At 43.2% G+C, this 18,288-nt stretch overlaps 1 protein-coding gene and 1 pseudogene across 1 annotated transcript in view; one reads left to right on the top strand and one right to left on the bottom strand.

Moving 5' to 3' along the window:
- The window catches only part of CHN2 (chimerin 2), a 321,413-nt gene extending 314,674 nt beyond the window's left edge, over positions 1 to 6,739 (top strand). The window contains exons 12-13 of the mRNA XM_059074355.2: positions 900 to 1,005; positions 4,929 to 6,739. Of these exons, the coding sequence (XP_058930338.1) occupies positions 900 to 1,005; positions 4,929 to 5,100 (278 nt within the window). The 3' untranslated portion in view covers positions 5,101 to 6,739. The remainder of the gene's footprint in view (positions 1 to 899; positions 1,006 to 4,928) is intronic.
- A 6,462-nt stretch (positions 6,740 to 13,201) lies between these two features.
- On the bottom strand, positions 13,202 to 17,824 carry LOC131762684 (lysosomal dipeptide transporter MFSD1-like; annotated as a pseudogene).
- Between the last annotated feature and the right edge of the window lie 464 nt (positions 17,825 to 18,288).

Raw genomic sequence — 18,288 nt, 5'->3', positions numbered from 1 at the left:
CAACGGGAGAGGCCACAACAGTGAGAGGCCCGCATACCACAAAAAAAAAAAAAAAAAAAAAGGTATGTGTTGCTAAATATAATAACACGATGCCTGATGGGGAGAGACATGGGCAGGATGGGATTAGTGCAAGGTGTACTTTCCAGATGAGCTGTGGCCCTACTCCCTGGTGAGAGCATTCTTTCCTGGGTCCTGGTGGTCTTGGGAGAGAAGGTTCTGGCAGCAGGGTGCCTTCTGCCCCAGGAGGAATGACCAGGGGAGCTCTATTTGAGTGGCTGCCAGTACCTATCAGAGTCCTAAAAAGCAGAAGCATGCATGCTTCCTCCCATTGTTAATGTACCTACTATCTACTTCCTAACCTGGACGGCACACCAGGATTAACCAATGCCAACGTTCTGGTGAAAAGTGCCATCAGTGCAGACTGAGTCGGCTGGCTCACCTGCCAGTGCCCTCGCATTGTAGAGTGGATTCCGTCACGGAAGCCTGCCACGGAAAGAGCTGGTAGGCAACTTCAAGAGAACGCTCCCAAGTGTGGTCCCATTTAAACTAAAGCTGGGGATAGTGAGTTTTCTAGCAAATCCAGTGTTCAGAAGATGGGCAAAGCACAGCCGGTGCATGTGCCACCAGCGAGCATCTACAGGCCTGCAGATTTCTGGAGCGCAAAGGACCGTGGGCAGCCTCCTGCCACACAGCCAGTGGACGTTCAATACGCACGTGGTCCCCAGCCTCAAACCCTTTTCTGGAATACGGCAAGACACGAACACGTCGATTACTTTACGGGAAATGTTAGTGGACTGCCCCTTTTTCTGCAACCTGAACAAACCAAACTTCTTGTTACTTCCCTGAAAACGTTCATGGTTCAACACTGCACGAATACTCATTATGTGTGATCTTCACAGAAATCTCCAGTGCGGATGAGAGGCTGGAAGCGGTCCACGAAGTGCTGATGCTGCTTCCTCCTGCCCACTATGAGACCCTCCGGTACCTGATGATCCACCTAAAGAAGTAAGTTGACACCTCCTCGGCGCCGCTTCTGCAGTCCCCACCTGCCCCGAGCAGTTAATGCATCAGGAAGAGTTCACAGCCTCCCCGACCCGCTGAGCAGACAGACCTCCCTTCAGAGTGAATCAGGCCGCCTTCTCCAGTCATAACTGCCAGCCACTCACTCTGTGGCAGGGGCTGCGCCGTGCACTTTAGATGTGTTATCTCTATGAGGGGGGTACTGTTAGATGACATTGCTGAAACTTGGGGAGGTTCAATAAGTGATGCAAAGAGATGCAGGAAAGCCAGGACTGGAACCCAGGGTGAGCCATGGCCCTTACTCTGTCCTAACCATTTGCCTGCACTGCCTCCGCCTCTGCGTCTTCCTCCCGTGCCAGCCTGTGCTCTGTGTTCCGTTCGTCCTCCTGCTCACGAGAGTCCCAACTTCCTGAGGCTGCCTTCCTTCCGGACAAGCACATTCCCACTCTGATCGCTTGTTTTACTTGACATGTTAATTATCTATCACTGAGGAACAAACTGCCCCCAAACTTAGTGGCTTAAAACAATAAGCATCTATTATCGCGCAGTCTCTGTGATCAGGAATCCAGGTGGCTTCACTGGGTGCCTCTGGTTCAAGGTTTCTGATGAGGCTGCAGTCAAACTGAGAGCCAGGCTCCAACCTCCTCTGAAGGCTTGAGTCGGGGAGCATCCACTTCCGAGGTCAGTCACATGGTGTTTGGCAGAATTCAGTTCCTCAGTGGCTGTTAGACGGCAGGCCTCTCTTGCTGACTGTTCTCTGGAGGCCACCCTCAGTTCCCTGTCCTACGGGTCTCCCCATAGGCAGCTGGCCGCCCTTACAGCAAGCAAGCAAGCTAGAGCACCCAAGAGGAAAGATAGTCTTTCTGTAACCTAATCTCAGAAGTGATATCCCGTTGCTTTTGCTATATACCCTGTGGGCTAGAAGCAAGTCACTAGGTCTAGCCCATGCTCTAGGGGAGGGGGTTACAGAAGGGTATGAATTCCAGTAGGCGGGGATCACTGGGAGCCATCTCAGAGGGTACCTACCACAGAGGGCTACACACTGGGTTATCTGTGTGAGAGCACGTGAGACAGATGGAGATGGGTGTTCACAGGATACTAAGTCTCTGGTTCCAGACTCTTTTACCTAAACCATGGATCTCTTTCCTTCACTGTACTTGTATAGTGAAGTCAATCAGTTGGTCTTTGAGATGTTGGAAGGATCAGGGTGCTTCTGTGTGCCTTCCTCTGTGTTTCTGGAAGTTACATGGCAACAGCCCATTCATAGATTAAAAAAAATAATTGTCTATACCAACTTACAGATCCATTCAGTAAGTGAAAGGAAGCAAGTGGAGAACACTGTAGAAACACTAAGGCATTGAGGTTTTAATTTTTCTACCTTTAAAACATGTAAATACTCCTGCTCATATTCAACGTGATCAGGGATGTAACATGTAGCTTAGAAGAGTCCCATTTTGATTAATTTATTTTTAAAAATTTATTTATTTTTGGCTGCACTGGGTCTTTGTTGCTGCACGCAGGCTTTCTCTAGTTGCAGAGAACAGAGGCCACTCTTCACTGCGGTCCACGGGCTTCTCATTGCGGTGGCTTCTCTTGTTGCGGAGCACGGACTCTAGGCGCGTGGGCTTCAGAAGTTGTGGCACATGGGCTCAGTAGTTGTGGCTCACGGGCTCTAGAGCGTAGGCTCAGTAGTTGTGGCGCACGGGCTTAGTTGCTCCGCGGCATGTGGGATCTTCCCGGACCAGGGCTTAAACCCATGTCCCCTGCATTGGCAGGCGGATTCTTAACCGCTGCACCACCAGGGAAGTCCCTGATTAATTTATTGAATTTAAGAGTACAAGTAATTTTTGGATTTAAAAAAAAGACTTGAATGTCAGTGTGGCTTTTAAATAGCTCTAAGTTGTTTCCTTCAGTGTCCAACTGTTACACTTTGGAAGGCAAAGTATCATTATCAGGAGAAATGCTGACATGTGCCAGTTGAATCTTAAATGCCAATTATTTAGTATTTTTACTATGGTGGGTTTGCTAGCCATCTTGTTTGGTCAGGTGTGGTGCCTGACTTAGTGGGGAAATATGAGCACTTTGAAAGTGAAGAATGTCCTCTTTCTTACCTCCCTCTTAACTTTGCAAGGTGAAGGTAAGCAAGCTGAATTACCCTTCCTAAAATAATGCTAAATGGCTAGTCTTAATTAGCTTCAAGAGAATAAACACAAAGGGATGGCCTTCTGTGCAAAACCTAAACATGTGTTAATCCTATTTTGCTCTTCTTTGGAGAATGTAATCCTTTTTAGATCTGTTAGGAACATCCTAAAACCTAAATCCTTAAAGCAAAATATCAGAGAGATCATAATTTTATTCTACTTGGAAGGTATTAAGCCAACTTTGGAGTTTGAACTTCATCTTTTAAAGGCTTTGCAGTTCTTGAACCTGGATGTTGAAATGAGGATTTTCTTTTTTTTTTTTTAATAATTTTTATTGGAGTATAGTTGATTTACAATGTTGTGTTAGTTTTAGGTGTACAGCAAAGTGAATCAGTTACACATATACATATATGCACTCTTTTTTAGATTCTTTTCCCATACAGGTCATTACACAGTGTTGAGGAGAGTTCCCTGTGCTATACAGTAGGTCCTTATTAGTTGTTTTATATACAGTAGTGTGTATATGTCAATCCCAATCTCCCAATTTATCCCTTCCCCCCAACTTTCCCATGGTAACCATAAGTTTATTTTCTACATCTGTGACTATTTCTGTTTTGTAAATAAGTTCATTTGTACCATTTTCTTTTAGATTCCACATATAAGTGATATCATACAATATTTGTCTTTGACTTACTTCACTCATTATGACAGTCTCTAGGTCCATCCATGTTGCTGCAGATGGCATTATTTCATTCTTTTTTATGGTTGAGTAATATTCCGTTGTGTATATGTACCACATCTTTCTCCACTGCTCTGTCAGTGAACATTTAGGTTGCTTCCAGGTCTCGGCTATTATAAATAGCTCTGCAATGAACATTGGGGTGCATGTATCTTTTCAAATTATGGTTTTCTCCGGATATATGCCCAGGAGTGGGACTGCTGGATCATATGGTAGTTCTATATTTAGTTTTTAAGGAACTTCCATACTGTTCTCCACAGTGGCTGTACCAATTTACCTTCCCACCAACAGTGTAGGAGGGTTCCCTTTTCTCCACACCCTCTCCAGCATTTATTGTCTGTAGATGTTTTGATGATGGCCATTCTGACCAGTGTGAGGTGATACCTCACTGCAGTTTTGATTTGCATTTCCCTAATGATTAGTGATGAAATGACGATTTTCAATTCCAACAATAATTACTGCTCCAGCCCTCATCCTGTGGGAACTAGAAATAATGTCCAACTGCTTTTCTGTTTGGCCACATTCCAGCCATTTCCCAGTCCCATGATGATGGCTTGACCTTTCTCCTCAGGCACTAGACCTGCCAGCAGACAGGGAATCTGCCCTCAGCTTCCTGGTTTGCCAGCATACAGACCAGCAGACAGCGACAAGAGGGGAAAACAAGACATCCATACAAGCCTAGACTAAATCTGTATGCACTTTGGGCCACCTAATAATCTACTGCCCCTTCAAACCAATATTCCCTCAATGAGAGTTCCACGTTTATTTAATAAGAAGGACTGATTTTATAATTTTAAAAAGTGTGTCTATACCAGATTGACTTAGTAGTTCACTTCTACTGGCTGAAGGCAATGTCAATAATCTAAAACTTTTTTTTTAGTCAGAAAATTACCTTTTAAAAAATACCTCCCTATAATTCCAATTCTCAATTTTCTTTTGCAAATTCCCAAAACAGAGAAGTTCATAATCAGTATACAAATCCACCTTCGAGTCTGTATAATGCCTCTCTGTATATGTCTGTCTTGCAGGGTGACTCTGAATGAAAAGGACAATTTCATGAATGCTGAAAATCTGGGGATCGTATTTGGGCCCACCCTGATGAGGCCCCCTGAGGACAGTACCCTCACCACCCTCCATGACATGCGGTACCAAAAGCTGATTGTGCAGATTTTAATAGAAAACGAAGATGTTTTGTTTTAATCCACCAGGGAAGTGAGCTGAATGGCCCCAGCCCCCATCTAAGTTGATAAGGCTAAAGAAATAAAAACATCTTTTACACTTGATTTTTTTTCCAAACAAGTGGTGGAATTTCCTGGACCACAGAGGATCGCCATGTCGGCTATTGTGTCTCATAGACACTGGCCCCCTCCACAGGAGAACAGCAAGGATGAGGGTGAGAAAAAGCCCTCGCCTAGGTCTTTGCTGTGCCTCGTATGTCTGTTTTGCTGGAAGAGTGATTAATAAATCTTTCTTTAACTTATTAAAAAACAACGTAGACCTTTAAACTTCAGTCTTTTCAGTAATAAAAGGGAACTTAATTCATAGAGGTACTTGATACAGTTATACATTTTCCACTTACAAAAAGAAGACAATTCTATATGTTAAATGTTAAATGAAACTTATATTGTAAAATGTATTTTTATTTTAGCTGCAAGAATGTTACTTTATTTTAGCAAATAGAACTCAATGCAGTGCATTGATTATTACCCTGTGTACCTTGTCCTGCCTTCTTGCTGCGATCCCTGAAAAGTTTACCATGAATGCAGTATTATCTTGACATACCTCTGTCCTTATCAGTGCTTTGCAATGAAATTTCACCTCCCACCTCTATCCCTGCTTTTGATAGTTTTTGCTGTTAAGCGCTGGCATTTTGCTGTCTGTACGGTGTATGTTTATAGCAATTGTAGGATGGTCTGAAACATCCACACATTTTCTTTCCATAAAAATTTTGTGAAATCCCAAAGTATGTTCTGGAATTGGTCATAATCTTTCCATATCTGTGTACATCACAGAACATGCAGAACGTGGTCATTTTGCATAAAATGATTTGGAAACACTGGTTATGTCTGGGCCATGCAAAAAGTTAGCACTTCTTTCTTTTCAGGCAGGCATTCTGAATTCATCTGTTAATGTCAAGTGGCATTTTCACCATATTTCTGTATTTATGAAAAGTGAATCTGCAGAGTCATTGTTGATTTTCTTCATTTTTGTTTTATAAACAAGCCTGTTTTTTAAAGTAAAAAATGAATGTTTGGTTTTTACAAATATATGTTCCTCCTTGATCAAAGTAACTCTGATGGATAATAATTTAATACGATTTGATTACTATAGTTCTATCTTATTGGGTATATTTATCTGAGCATGAGCTTTCCACACCAAAATATCTATATTTTGTAACATAGGTAAAATATTTAAAACGTCAGAAACTGTCAATCTAAATTTTTTTTCTTAACCCCAGCTACAACGTCTTTCTTTTCCTCTGATTATCTGAGATGATTCATGTCATTATTCACTAGTCTTGTTTCGCAGCGACCAGAAGAGAATTACTGTGTGATAAGCGAGCTGAAAGGGGAGAGGGCAGTGCAGTTATCATCCTAGAAAGTGCTGAGGGCTATGGGGATGGACTCTGCTGGCACACGGGGGTCAGAACGGTTCTGCCTGGTCCCTGCTAGTATCGTTCCTCCCAACTGTACAGATTTGTTTGTTGTAGCTTATGTACTTCTTGATACTGTCAAAAACTTATCTGGAAATGGTTTTATTTTGTGAAGTGAACAATACTTTGTAATTTATGATAGTGTACATGGAAGGAAAAGCATTAAATGTATTAAATTCTTCTGTCTATCATTTTGGAAGACGTGAAGGAAACTGATGTTGGGGGAAAGGAGGGCAGAATATTCGAAACACTGCTCCCAGATGGATTGTGGGCAATAAAGTGTCTACCATCACCAAGACACGATGAGAAAACAAACACCCCACGGAGTCCACACCTCCTGGCCACGCTCCCTCATCCAGCTTCTTCCTGAGGAGCCTGCCTGCAATTCAGATTCCAATACTCCAGCTTCCCTTTCTATAAAGACCCATTGTGTTTATGTACTTCATTGAGAGATGTGGTGTTTAGAGCAGATCACCCCAGGCAACTTGCAGGAGGGCAGAAAAAGTTTTGGAGCCAGAAAGACTTGACTTTGAATAGCAGATCTGCCTCTTATCAGCTGCATATGACCGTGGGAATGAGTTCGCGTATCTGAAAAACTGGGTTTGAAAATATTCTGATTGGGACACCTTAGATGAAATGACGACCTAAAGTAATTAGTCATAGTTACTTCTTATTATCGTCATTATTTTAAGAATAATGACTTAGGAGGGGAAAGGAAGACACATGAGAGAAAAGGATTTGTCCCGGGTTAAATCCAAGTCCGAGTAATAATAAAGGGTATTATTATAACAGGGCTCTATAATGTGTAATGAGGTTCACTTGACTCCTTTTCTCGAATGTGATTACAACACCTGATCCCCTCTACCTGCCTTTAGTCTGAAGCCTGCTCTGATACCCATGCCTATCTTCCCCACCATCTGGCAGCCTGACGTGGCTCCTCTTACCTGGCTTGAAATTCCTGCCATTGGAATAACTCTAGTAGTTAGACCTGAAAGGAGGCAGCGTTGTTTCCAGAACCCACTGTTAAATTGCCCACAAGTGGGTTGTGGGAGACGGGACGCGGTAGTGTGGGTGGGGGAAGACCTTTTTCTCTCTCCCGTTAACATAAATGGGCACCTGGTCTCCAAGCTCGGAAGTGGCCTGGTGCAGAATTTCAAGGACAGCAGCCTGGAAGGGACGAGGGAGGGGAGATACGGGGAGTTGAGGAAAGTCACACACCACTACAGGTGTGTTGCCTGGGCCATCCTGCCTCCAACTGAAAACCCAACTCAGGTAGCTTACAAATTCCCAAGATCTATCAAATCCCCAAATTTACAGTCAATCTTTTGATTTTTTAAAATGTAATGTTCATTAATTTTCAACCAACATTTATCAAGCACTTATTAATGGGCCAGACACTGTGAATACTGGCAGGGAAAAGGTTTATCTCACTGGAAGAATTAAATAATAAGTTTAGTTTGGCTGGAGAGCAAAAGCTGGTCATGCTAAGGATTTTGGACTCTAACATAAAAGGCGCTGGTGCTACAAATTTTTTTTTTTAAATAACTTAATTTTGGAGTAGTTTTATATTTACAGAAAAGTTGCAAAGATACTACAGAGAGTTCCTGTGTACTCCTCACCCACTTTCCCCTAATGTTAACATCTTATATAACCACAGTACATTTATTTAAACCAAGAAACCAACATTAGTACATTACTACTAACTGAACTCCAGGCTGTATTCGGATTTTATGAGTCTTCCGCTAATATCCTTTCTCGGTTCCAGGATACAATCTAGGACACCACATTGCCTTTAGCATTAACGGGTTTTAAGAAACAAATGACACAATCTTGTTTACATTTTTTAAAGATCATTTGACTGTGGATCCATCAGAGAATATGCAGGCAGATGAGGGTAGTGAAGGTAGATTCAGGGAGTCACTTGGATGTTCGTTGTTGTCATTGTAAGTCTAAGGTGACGTAGCCTGGATCAGGTGGTATCAAGGCAGAGATAAGTAGACAGAACTGAGTTATATTTAGGAGGCAGAGTTGAAAACATTTGGTTATAGATTGGATTAGAGAATCAAGGACGATGACTCCCACACTGCTTAATTTGACAACTAGATAATATTTCTTGAAATGAACACAAAGAGAGCCAGAGGTTCTTGAGGAGGGGTGGAAAAAGTAAGGAGGATGGTGAGTTCCATGTTGGACATGATGAAATAGAGATACCTGTGACATTTCCAGGAAGAGATATTTCATGAGCAATTGCCCTAACAGACCCAAGCCGGAGGTGGGAATTTAGGAGCGACACCAGAGGTAATCATTGGAACCAAGGTAATAATTGAATAAGAGTGCCCAGGGACCCAGAACAGAGAAATACAGCAGAGGCCTGATTCAAAGTTCTCTAGAGCACCAACATTCAGGAGAGGGGATGAGAGGGCAAACGAAGTCCATGTTGATAAACTATAGAGGGTCTCATGAGTGTGGTTCAGAAGGACTCTTTCCTTGTCTTCAGGTTCGTTTCACAATGTCCTACTCCATTTCGTTGTTCCACTTGGATGTATTTTGCTACATGCGAGGCACCATGTTAGACCCTATGCTTTGGAGGGGTTTGCTTTCATTGGCTGCTTTTTAAATGCAAATAAGGCAGGGTCATTTTTTTCCTGAGTTGAAAAGATATTATCTTACTCAGGACCTCCTTCACTGCCTTCTACTGCCATTTGTACATACTTCTAATCCATCAGTTATCACAAAGTATTGCAATTGTGTGTCCATCTGTCTCCCACTGAAGTACAGGCTCCATGGGATCAAGAATGGTGGACACCACATGCTGGTCACGCACACTCCTACCCATCCTGCAAGTCTCAACTCGAAGTTTCCTCTCTGCTGAGACTTTTTCCCTGGCTTCCCCAGGCAGAGTACATAAGTGCCAGCCGTAAACACATGAAAGCACGGAAAGTTCAGAGAACTCTCCAGAGTTGGGTTTCATCAGCACATGAAATGTGAGGGAAGACGAGGGGGAATGAGATTAAACAAGCAGGTCTGCGCCAGGGAATAAGGAACCTTGTGTGCCAAGTATGAGTCAAACTTAGAAAGACTGGTCTGGTGACACATGGAGGATAGGCCAGAGGATGTAAGATTAGAAAGACAGAAGCTAATCAAGAAGATGTTATAGGCAATGATGAACTGAACTTGACTCGCAACAGGAGGGATGGAGAAGAGTCATGATAAGAGAGATATTTAGGGGGTTGTCAAGACTTACTGATTTGATACCAAGATTGAACAGATGAAGTCACAAATGACACCCTCATTTCTGGTTTTTACAATTAAATGACTATTTAGGAAGATAAGAGAATACAGGAAGGAAAGGGGGTTCAGCAGGGAGAAATCATGGGTTCAGTTTGCAGGATGCATATGGTGCTAATGGTTCACCCATGTAAAAATGTCTAGCAAATGGCTGAACACATGGTTTTGGAGCTCAAGAAAGAAGGATGAGATCAGACTGTATAGTCAGCTGAAATAAAGAGGACCAATAATAGGTCCCTGCGTAACAATGAAGTCTAAGGAACAGGCAAAGTTAGAGAACTTTGAAAGGAAGGTTAGAAATGGCCAGAGGAAGAAGCAGAGAGTCAGGAGTGTAAGAAGAAAGCAGAGAAAGATAGAACTTCAAGGATGGAGAAGTCACCAGGGTCAAATGCTGCTACAGATGATAAGGTGGGGCTTCTCTGGTGGCACAGTGGTTAAGAATCCACCTGCCAGTGCAGGCGACATAGGTTCGAGCCCTGGTCCGGGAAGATCCTACATACCGTGGAGCAACTAAGCCTGTGTGCCACAGCTACTGAGACTGCACTCTAGAGCCTGCAAGCCACAACTACTGACCCAATGAGCCACAACTACTGAGCCCACGTGCCACAGCTACTAAAGCCCATACACTTAGAGCCCATGCTCCACCACTAGAGAAGCCAGAAGCCTGTGCACCACGACACAGAGTAGCCCCTGCTCACTGCAACTAGAGAAATCCCGCTCGCAGCAACAAAGACCCAACACAGCCAAAACTAGAAAATAATAATAATTTTTAAAAATTTTAAATAAAGTGATTGTTATAGTTTGTTGGACTTATAAATTGAAAATTTAAAAAAAGATAATAAGGTGATGAGTCCCCTTTGGATATAGCAACTAAGGAGTCCCTGTAACTTAACGGGAGCTTTTCAGTGAGGACAATGTGGTGCATGGCACATGCTAAACATTTACAGTGAACGGGGTTAAAGAAAGAAGATAAAACCTGTATTTTTAAAGAAAAACCCATAAAGCTCTCCTTTCATAGGCTTATAAACTTCATATGTATGATAAATCATCCACGGGAGCAAATTTTTCATTGCTGCTGAAAATTTATAACATTAGCATACTTTCTTGAAAAATTGTGTACTTCAAAATGTTCTTAAAGAGTTAAGCAGGTATTACTGGAATAGATTTTTGATCACTCAAATTACCTGATTTTTTCTATGTCCTAATTTACACAATGGGTATAATCTTGGTTTGTTCTAGTTCCCTAATCTGAAAATGAGCATAATAACAGAGTACCTGATCTCCCCTTCTTGTCAGAGTGCTTCTACGCAAGGATCCGTTGAGATCCTGGATATAAAAACTAAAATCTCAGTATAAACTGGATAGTAATGTACAAATGTTGATTATTGTACGCAGGACCATCCTTAGGTAGGGCAAACCCAGGTTAGTCCATTAATTGGCTGGTTTGGAGGATGTGGAGGCATGGGACTGGAGCAGGGCATTACTGTCAGGGGCAACGTAGGGCTGCAAGAATCAGAAGCTCAGGCCAAACAGCCCACCAAGGAGAGATGCTCAGACTCCAAAGTCTAAGCAGAAAAGACGTGTGACAAAGGCAAAAAATAGACCTCTTTAGGCCAGGAATTCGGGAATTGAGTGCCATGGATCAAGTGAGGAATAAGCGCGCGCGCACGTGTGTGTGTGTGTGTGTGTGTGTGTGTGTGTGTGTGTGTGCGCGCGTGCGTGAGATATGGCTTCTTTTCCACAGGGGTCACATGCTAAAACCCATCAGGTTTTATGGGCCAACAGGTTCTTGACTCTTGGAATGGTCAAGATGATCACCTTGGAACAATCAGGAACAGTCACAAAGTCCCAAGTCCATGGCAAGGTCAATATAATACCAACAGCCCATACAGACCGCTGCATGAGCATGGATTACTGACTTCTAATAGTAAGGAGATGATCATTAACCTTTAAGAAGTACTAGATTCATCCATCAGGAAAGTATCTGTTGCACATAATATGAAACTATGATGCAAAGGGCTTCAACGATAGGGACATTAATTATCTCAACAAGAAATCCAAATGTAGGGCATCTCCAAGATTGGTGCTGTCGTTCTTTCTATTCCATCATGCTCGGTTTGTCGGCATTTCCCTCAGGCTTTGACAAACATCATATAAGAAGGTGGCTTCAAGGAGAAACAGGACAATGTCTTTCTCATCCTGCGTGTCCCATTTAATAGCTATGAAATCCCTCCCTCGACATATATCCCCTCACAACACCTTGGCCAGAATTGCATACCATGTTTATTGCTAAACCAGTCACTATAGTGCAAGGGGAATGAGAGTCCCATGATTAGCTTAGGTCAGTGTGGCACGAAGTATAGTCCCTTGGCCAGCAACACCATGGCCTGGGACTTGTTAAAAATGCAATTTCTCAGGCCTGAATCATTGACTGGGGCTGGGGCCTCACAATCTGTTTTTTGTCCCAGTTTACTCTCCTTTTTATTTATGCATCATTCAAAAAAATATTTATTTTGTGCCTACTTTGTGCTAGGCACTATGAACACAATCATTATTAACATATCAGAGACAGTTTCTGCCCTTGTGGAGCTTACAACCGAAAGAAAGAGACACCCACACATAAGGCCTACTTTCAACACCCATGGGCTAGAACAGTCACATGGCAGTCAAAGCCTAAAGAATTAACAACTGAATAATGACACAATATACCATAAATCAGAAAAAAAAAGGATGTAAATAAGCTTACTCTGAATAAGGAATGCACTTTCAAGCTGTTCTAAAACATTTAAGCATACAGTATTACGCCATGTACTTCAAACTGAGACAGGCTGGGCCCTGGGACCTGGGCCCCTTTGCTCCAGCGATTGTACCTGGACACACGTTTCCTGGAGCAACAGAATACAAAGAAACTATAAGGGACTAAAAATAACTGTGTGCATGTGCAATTGAGGCACATGATGGACAAGATACAAAAAGACCAAGAAAAAAAAAATCCCTTCTACTCCCTCAGAAGCTTTTTTTTTTTTTTGCTTTAAGATAAAGAAAAGGCCATATTCCTATGATACTCTTTGTGAAAATTATCTCAATACTAGATCCAAAGATTTCCATTATTCACTGTCCATACTCAAAATCACCCGCATATACCAGGTACAGTTTTCTAAATTTCACCACTGATAAGCCTATTCCAAAGTAGAATTCTTCAGCAATACAAAAGACACAGGCTAAAACAGTCCTCAGAATTATACTTTAAAATAAGTGTATTCAAAATATAAATATAATAACACTCCAGACCATTATTTTTCCTAACAACTAAACTCTAAATTTGAAAAAAAAAAAAATAAAGGAGTTTTTCAAACCAATGATGTGTGCAGCCCATTCTCATGACACAGTCATTTAAACTTCTCATTCCACATGAGAAAGTTTTGTTTCTTCCCTTTGTCTTGCAGAATAATTTAGGTTCCCACCATGGATATGATTCACCAAGTGGAGTAAGACCACAGATAACAGTGACAAAGAAACACAGGTAATGAAGAAAACCTCTAAAAACAAATATCCCCGAGTATCCAATATCATGCCAGCAATGATGGAAATAATGGCCAACCCAAGACTCTGAATGGACTGCATGAAGCCATATGCGGTTCCCAGTTGATGTTCAGGAACTACAAACGCCACCATTGGCCACAACGCACAGGCAAGCGATGAACAGTAGAGTCCCAGGAGACACATAGCAATCCAAGTGTTCCACAGCATAAAGGCCAGCATCGGGCTTCCCTGATGGCGCAGTGGTTGAGAGTCTGCCTGCCGATGCAGGGTACACGGGTTTGTGCCCCGGTCGGGGAAGATCCCACATGCCGCGGAGCGGCTGGGCCCATGAGCCATGGCCGCTGAGCCTGCGCGTCCGGAGCCTGTGCTCCACAACGGGAGAGGCCACAACAGTGAGAGGCCCGCGTACCGCAAAAAAAACCCCAAACAAAAAAAACTCTATGGGTTCAGGGCTTCCCTGGTGGCACAGTGGTTGAGAGTCTGCCTGCCGATGCAGGAGACACGGGTTCGTGCCCCAGTCCGGGAAGATCCCACATGCCGTGGAGCGGCTAGGCCCGTGAGCCATGGCCGCCGGGCCTGCACGTCCGGAGCCTGTGCTCCGCAACGGGAGAGGCCACAACAGTGAGAGGCCCGTGTACCGCAAAAAAAAAAAGAAAAAAAAAAAGGCCATTGTCATGTGGGAAGCAAGTGTGGTCACCACTGCACACAGGTGATGTTACTTCCTGTTTTATCCACCAGGAGCCCAAACACTCTACTGTTAATATCACTCGTTGTCTGGGAGAAAAATCCAAATTTCTCTGTAAAGAAATCTTTCCTAAGTCCAATGAAAGGGAACACGGCAACGTAATAGCAGACACAGATGATAAATATAAGCCACAGGGGTAAGGGGAAGTCCTTCACATGAGTCAACTTAATAACTTCACCTGTTTTTCTTTGTTCTTTATGACGGATTCTTTCTGCTGTCGGATTCAAATAAGCAAGGACCAAGGCACAGACTAGTGAAAGAATACATGTTATACCCCCAGTCATAAGTGTGACCCCAAGGGTCACACACCCCAAGGAAGCTTAAACCTTAGAAAACAGCCATCTCATGAGGTTCATGTTTACTGTTCTTCCAATTCCAGCCATGCTAAGCTGGAGTCCAACTTACACCAAACACCAAGTTTAATTCTTTGCCTTTAAACCAACTCACAGCATACGTATTCTGGGCAACTGCAAAGGACTCCCCACCCATCCCAAACATAACCGTCCAAACTCCATCAGCCAAAAAGCATTAAATATTCCACCCAGGGCAAAACCAAAGAGCAACTAAAAATAATGGTGCCCCATCGTATTCCAAACGCTTGGTCTATCAAAAAACCACCAAAGAAACACAAAACTACATTGGGCCAAGAATACCAGGCATACCGCAGCATGAATTTCGTGGTACTCACCTGCATATCCTTTTAACTTGAGTCTGAGGGTCAGCAGGATTATCATAGCCGAAGCCAAGGAAGGAAGCACCAGCAACAGCACCAAAAGCCTGTGCGCCGGGAACTGGGGTCGCAGAGGTCCGGCAGGCCCCCGCGGGGCGGCGGGGGCTCCTGTGCTGGCGTCGTCTGGGCCGCCTGGCAGCGCCCTCGCTTCCTCCTCGTCCTCCTCCCCACCTCCCCCGGGCCGGCGGCGGGAGACCGAGAGATGAGCACGACCGCAACTGCCCGGAGGGAGCCGCCGCCAGAGTCCCGCGAAAACTGTGCTCACGTGACCGCGGTCGTTCACGTGATGCTTCACAATCGTTTTAACAAGCCCTCCAGGTGATTCCAATGGAGGATACATTTGAGAACTGGTTTAGAACAGTCCGAGTTTCACCTGAACTGGGGCCAGATCCACCCTTTCCGAAGTGTTTGGATACCTGAAGAAACTCAGGATTTATTAATGAAGAAGGGGAAATAGTTTTGTAGCATTGGGAAGGATGTTCAAACTTTCAGTGGCTGAATAAGACCCTCCACATCCATAGACCAAGGTCTCCAAAGGCCTCTCACCTCCATAACTATGCAACCACCTTTATCTCTAAAATGACATTGTCTGACCTGTAAACTTCATGAAGGCAGAAATTGGTCTACTCTGCTCACCAGTCTACCCCCGTCCCTACCTGGCACTATGCCTCGCATACAGTAGGCACTCAAACACTTTCTAAATTAATAGAATGATCCTTCTACAAATATTCAAATATCCTATAATATTTTGGTGTCATGGAGGAGGGGGTGATTCTAGAAGCAGAAGAATCTGAAAATGCATATTGACTCTTGTCCACCATTTAGAGTTCTGTCCAGTATCTGAACCCTTCAGTTACTGAAGCTTTCTTGGAACTAGTTATCCATAACTCACCTAATCTTCACCATATTCTTTCTCCTTCTATCCAGTAGGCATGATTAAGCCTCAAAATAATTCAGTTTGGAGAATCTGAAGATCTCAGTCTCTAGTTCAATTGCCTGTTACACAAGTTCAATTGCAGGTTACAACCCCATTGTTTCAATCCTGCCTCTTATCACTTTCTGATAGTATAATTTGGGAAAGTTACTTTACTTCTTAAGCCTCAGTTTCCTTGTCATTATGATGAACTAGTGTCAGTACATATTCCGTGAAGTAGTTGTGAGGCTTAAGATAATCTGTGTACACAGCACTCAGTATAGTATTGGGAGCACACAGTAAGACAAATGTTTGTCTAAAAACTCAAGAGCTGTGGGAAACTTTTATGAGAATGCTTACACTATTAGTAAGCCTTAGTAACCTTTCTTCAGAGTTACAGGACATCACTTATTGCTGCCTAGCAAATTATAGGGGGATTCTAGCAGTTTACTGCCCAATGGGTTTTTGAAGCCAAGCCACACCTGCCCTGTGCTGTGATGTGGTGGAAAGCCATCATGGGAGCCCTACAAGAGCACTGAAATTAGAGCCACAAGACCTGGCTCAGTCACAGATCAAGGCTCCCAACATTTCTGAGCCCCAGGTTCCTCCCCTCTGAAACTTGAAAATAAATGCCTGCTTGCCCTGCCCAACCCACCAACCTCACAGGTTATCACTGAGGCCAGATGGCATGGGAGCAGGTGTGGAGGTACTGCAACACACCTTCATACCACCAGGTCAAGCTTCAGTGCTTGTGCCCCCCCCCCCCAGAGTGCTCTCCCTGGAGCCCCATCAACCTCACTACAGCTTCGGGTCTCTGCTTACTTGGCTTCTCATTTGCTGGCACAGTTGACCACTCCCTTCTTCTCAAATCCCCTCTCTCTCGGCTGCTGTGACACCACCCTCGCCCCCATCCTCTGCCCAGGCTCCCTCTAGAACTCTCCAAGTCCCTTGGAACACTCTCCAAGGCTGCCTTCTTGCCGTACTTTCTCTGTAGGCAATCACATCTACTCCACCTTCCAATGCTATCTGTCAACAATTTCAAATGATTCCTAAGATTCAGTAAGCTATCCTTTTCTATTGCTGAGAAATATTCCATGGTATGGATTTACCACAGTCTGTTTTGCCTTTCACCCACTGAAGGACATCTGGATTGTTTCCAGTTTGGAAAGGGTGCAATTTCTGGGTCATATTTGCATGTTTAGTTTTTTTAAGAAACTATCAAGCTGTTTTCCAGAGCAGCTGGACTATTTCACATTCCCACCAGCAACGTGTAAGTGATTCAGTTTCTCCGCATCCTCACTAGCATTTGGTGTCATCATTATTTTCTATTTTAGTCATTCTGATAAGTTCATATTGATATCTCATTGTGGTTCTCATTTGCATTTCACTAATGGTTAATGATGCTGAACATCTTTTCATGTGGTTATTTGTCATCTGTATCTCCAATTTAGTGAAACAACTGTTCAAGTCTTTTACCCATTTCATAATTGATTCTTTTTCCCTATAGAATTTTGAGAGTCCTTTATATATTTTAGGTATATATGGTTTGCAAATATTTTCTCCTAGTCTGTAGTTTGTCTTTACATCCTCTTAACAGAGTGTTTTTCAGGGCCAAAGTTTTTCTCAGTTTTGATGAAGTCCAACTTAGTTATTTTTTTCTTTTATGGATCTTCGTTTTAGCCATGTCTATGAACTCGTCACTTAGCCCTAGCTCCCAAAGACATTCTATATTTTCTTCTAAAAGTTTTATATTTTTACATTTAAAATCCATGATCTAATTATTAATTATACAGTGTGATGTTTACATCAAGATTCACTTTGCACCTTTGGCACAAAGGGACTGTCCAGAATAAGGGTAGAAAGATCTCCCAGGAGGATGATGTGTGCGAGGCATGGAGGATAAACAGTCCAGATGGAACCGTGTGGCTAAAGAGACAGCCACGTTGAAGACGGCCACCACGATACCTTCTGCAGCTGCCGCATCTGACAACGTGCTCCAGCAAAGCAAGCAACTCCACCAAGAGAGAAGGAGACTCAAGGCATCCCCAGGAGGAGACTGTACAACAGACAGAGAGAGGTCAGTCCCTATGGAAGGAGAAGGACGTGTCCAGGAGGGATATTTTTAGGAAAAACAAAATGGAACACATATATACTGATATGATGGCACTTGTAGAAAAGTGTACCAAGAAGCCATTGGAAAGTGTAGGAAGAATTAGGAATAGGACTAAAAACAAGCAGATTGAAAGGATTGAGGAGGGGGGAGGGCGGGCAGGGAGAGGCCATTATTAACTTTAGGAAAAGACAAAAAGTAGGAAAGCAAATATAATGTTCTGTACACTATAACGCTTAGCCTGAACAATATTACAAAGGCACAATAATATCAACATGGAATTGTCAATGAAACAAAGGCTGTAATATGACCACTGTACTGGGATATGAGAGAAAGGAAGCAGAGGCATGGTGGTATAAGAGAACAAAATGCTCAAATGCCATAATAGGAAATTAATAGAGGTCAA

Source organism: Kogia breviceps, chromosome 9 (genome assembly GCF_026419965.1).
Source record: "Kogia breviceps isolate mKogBre1 chromosome 9, mKogBre1 haplotype 1, whole genome shotgun sequence".
NCBI lineage: Eukaryota > Metazoa > Chordata > Mammalia > Artiodactyla > Physeteridae > Kogia > Kogia breviceps.
The sequence above is the reverse complement of the archived record's forward strand: the minus strand, read 5'-3'. Positions and strand labels throughout refer to the sequence as shown.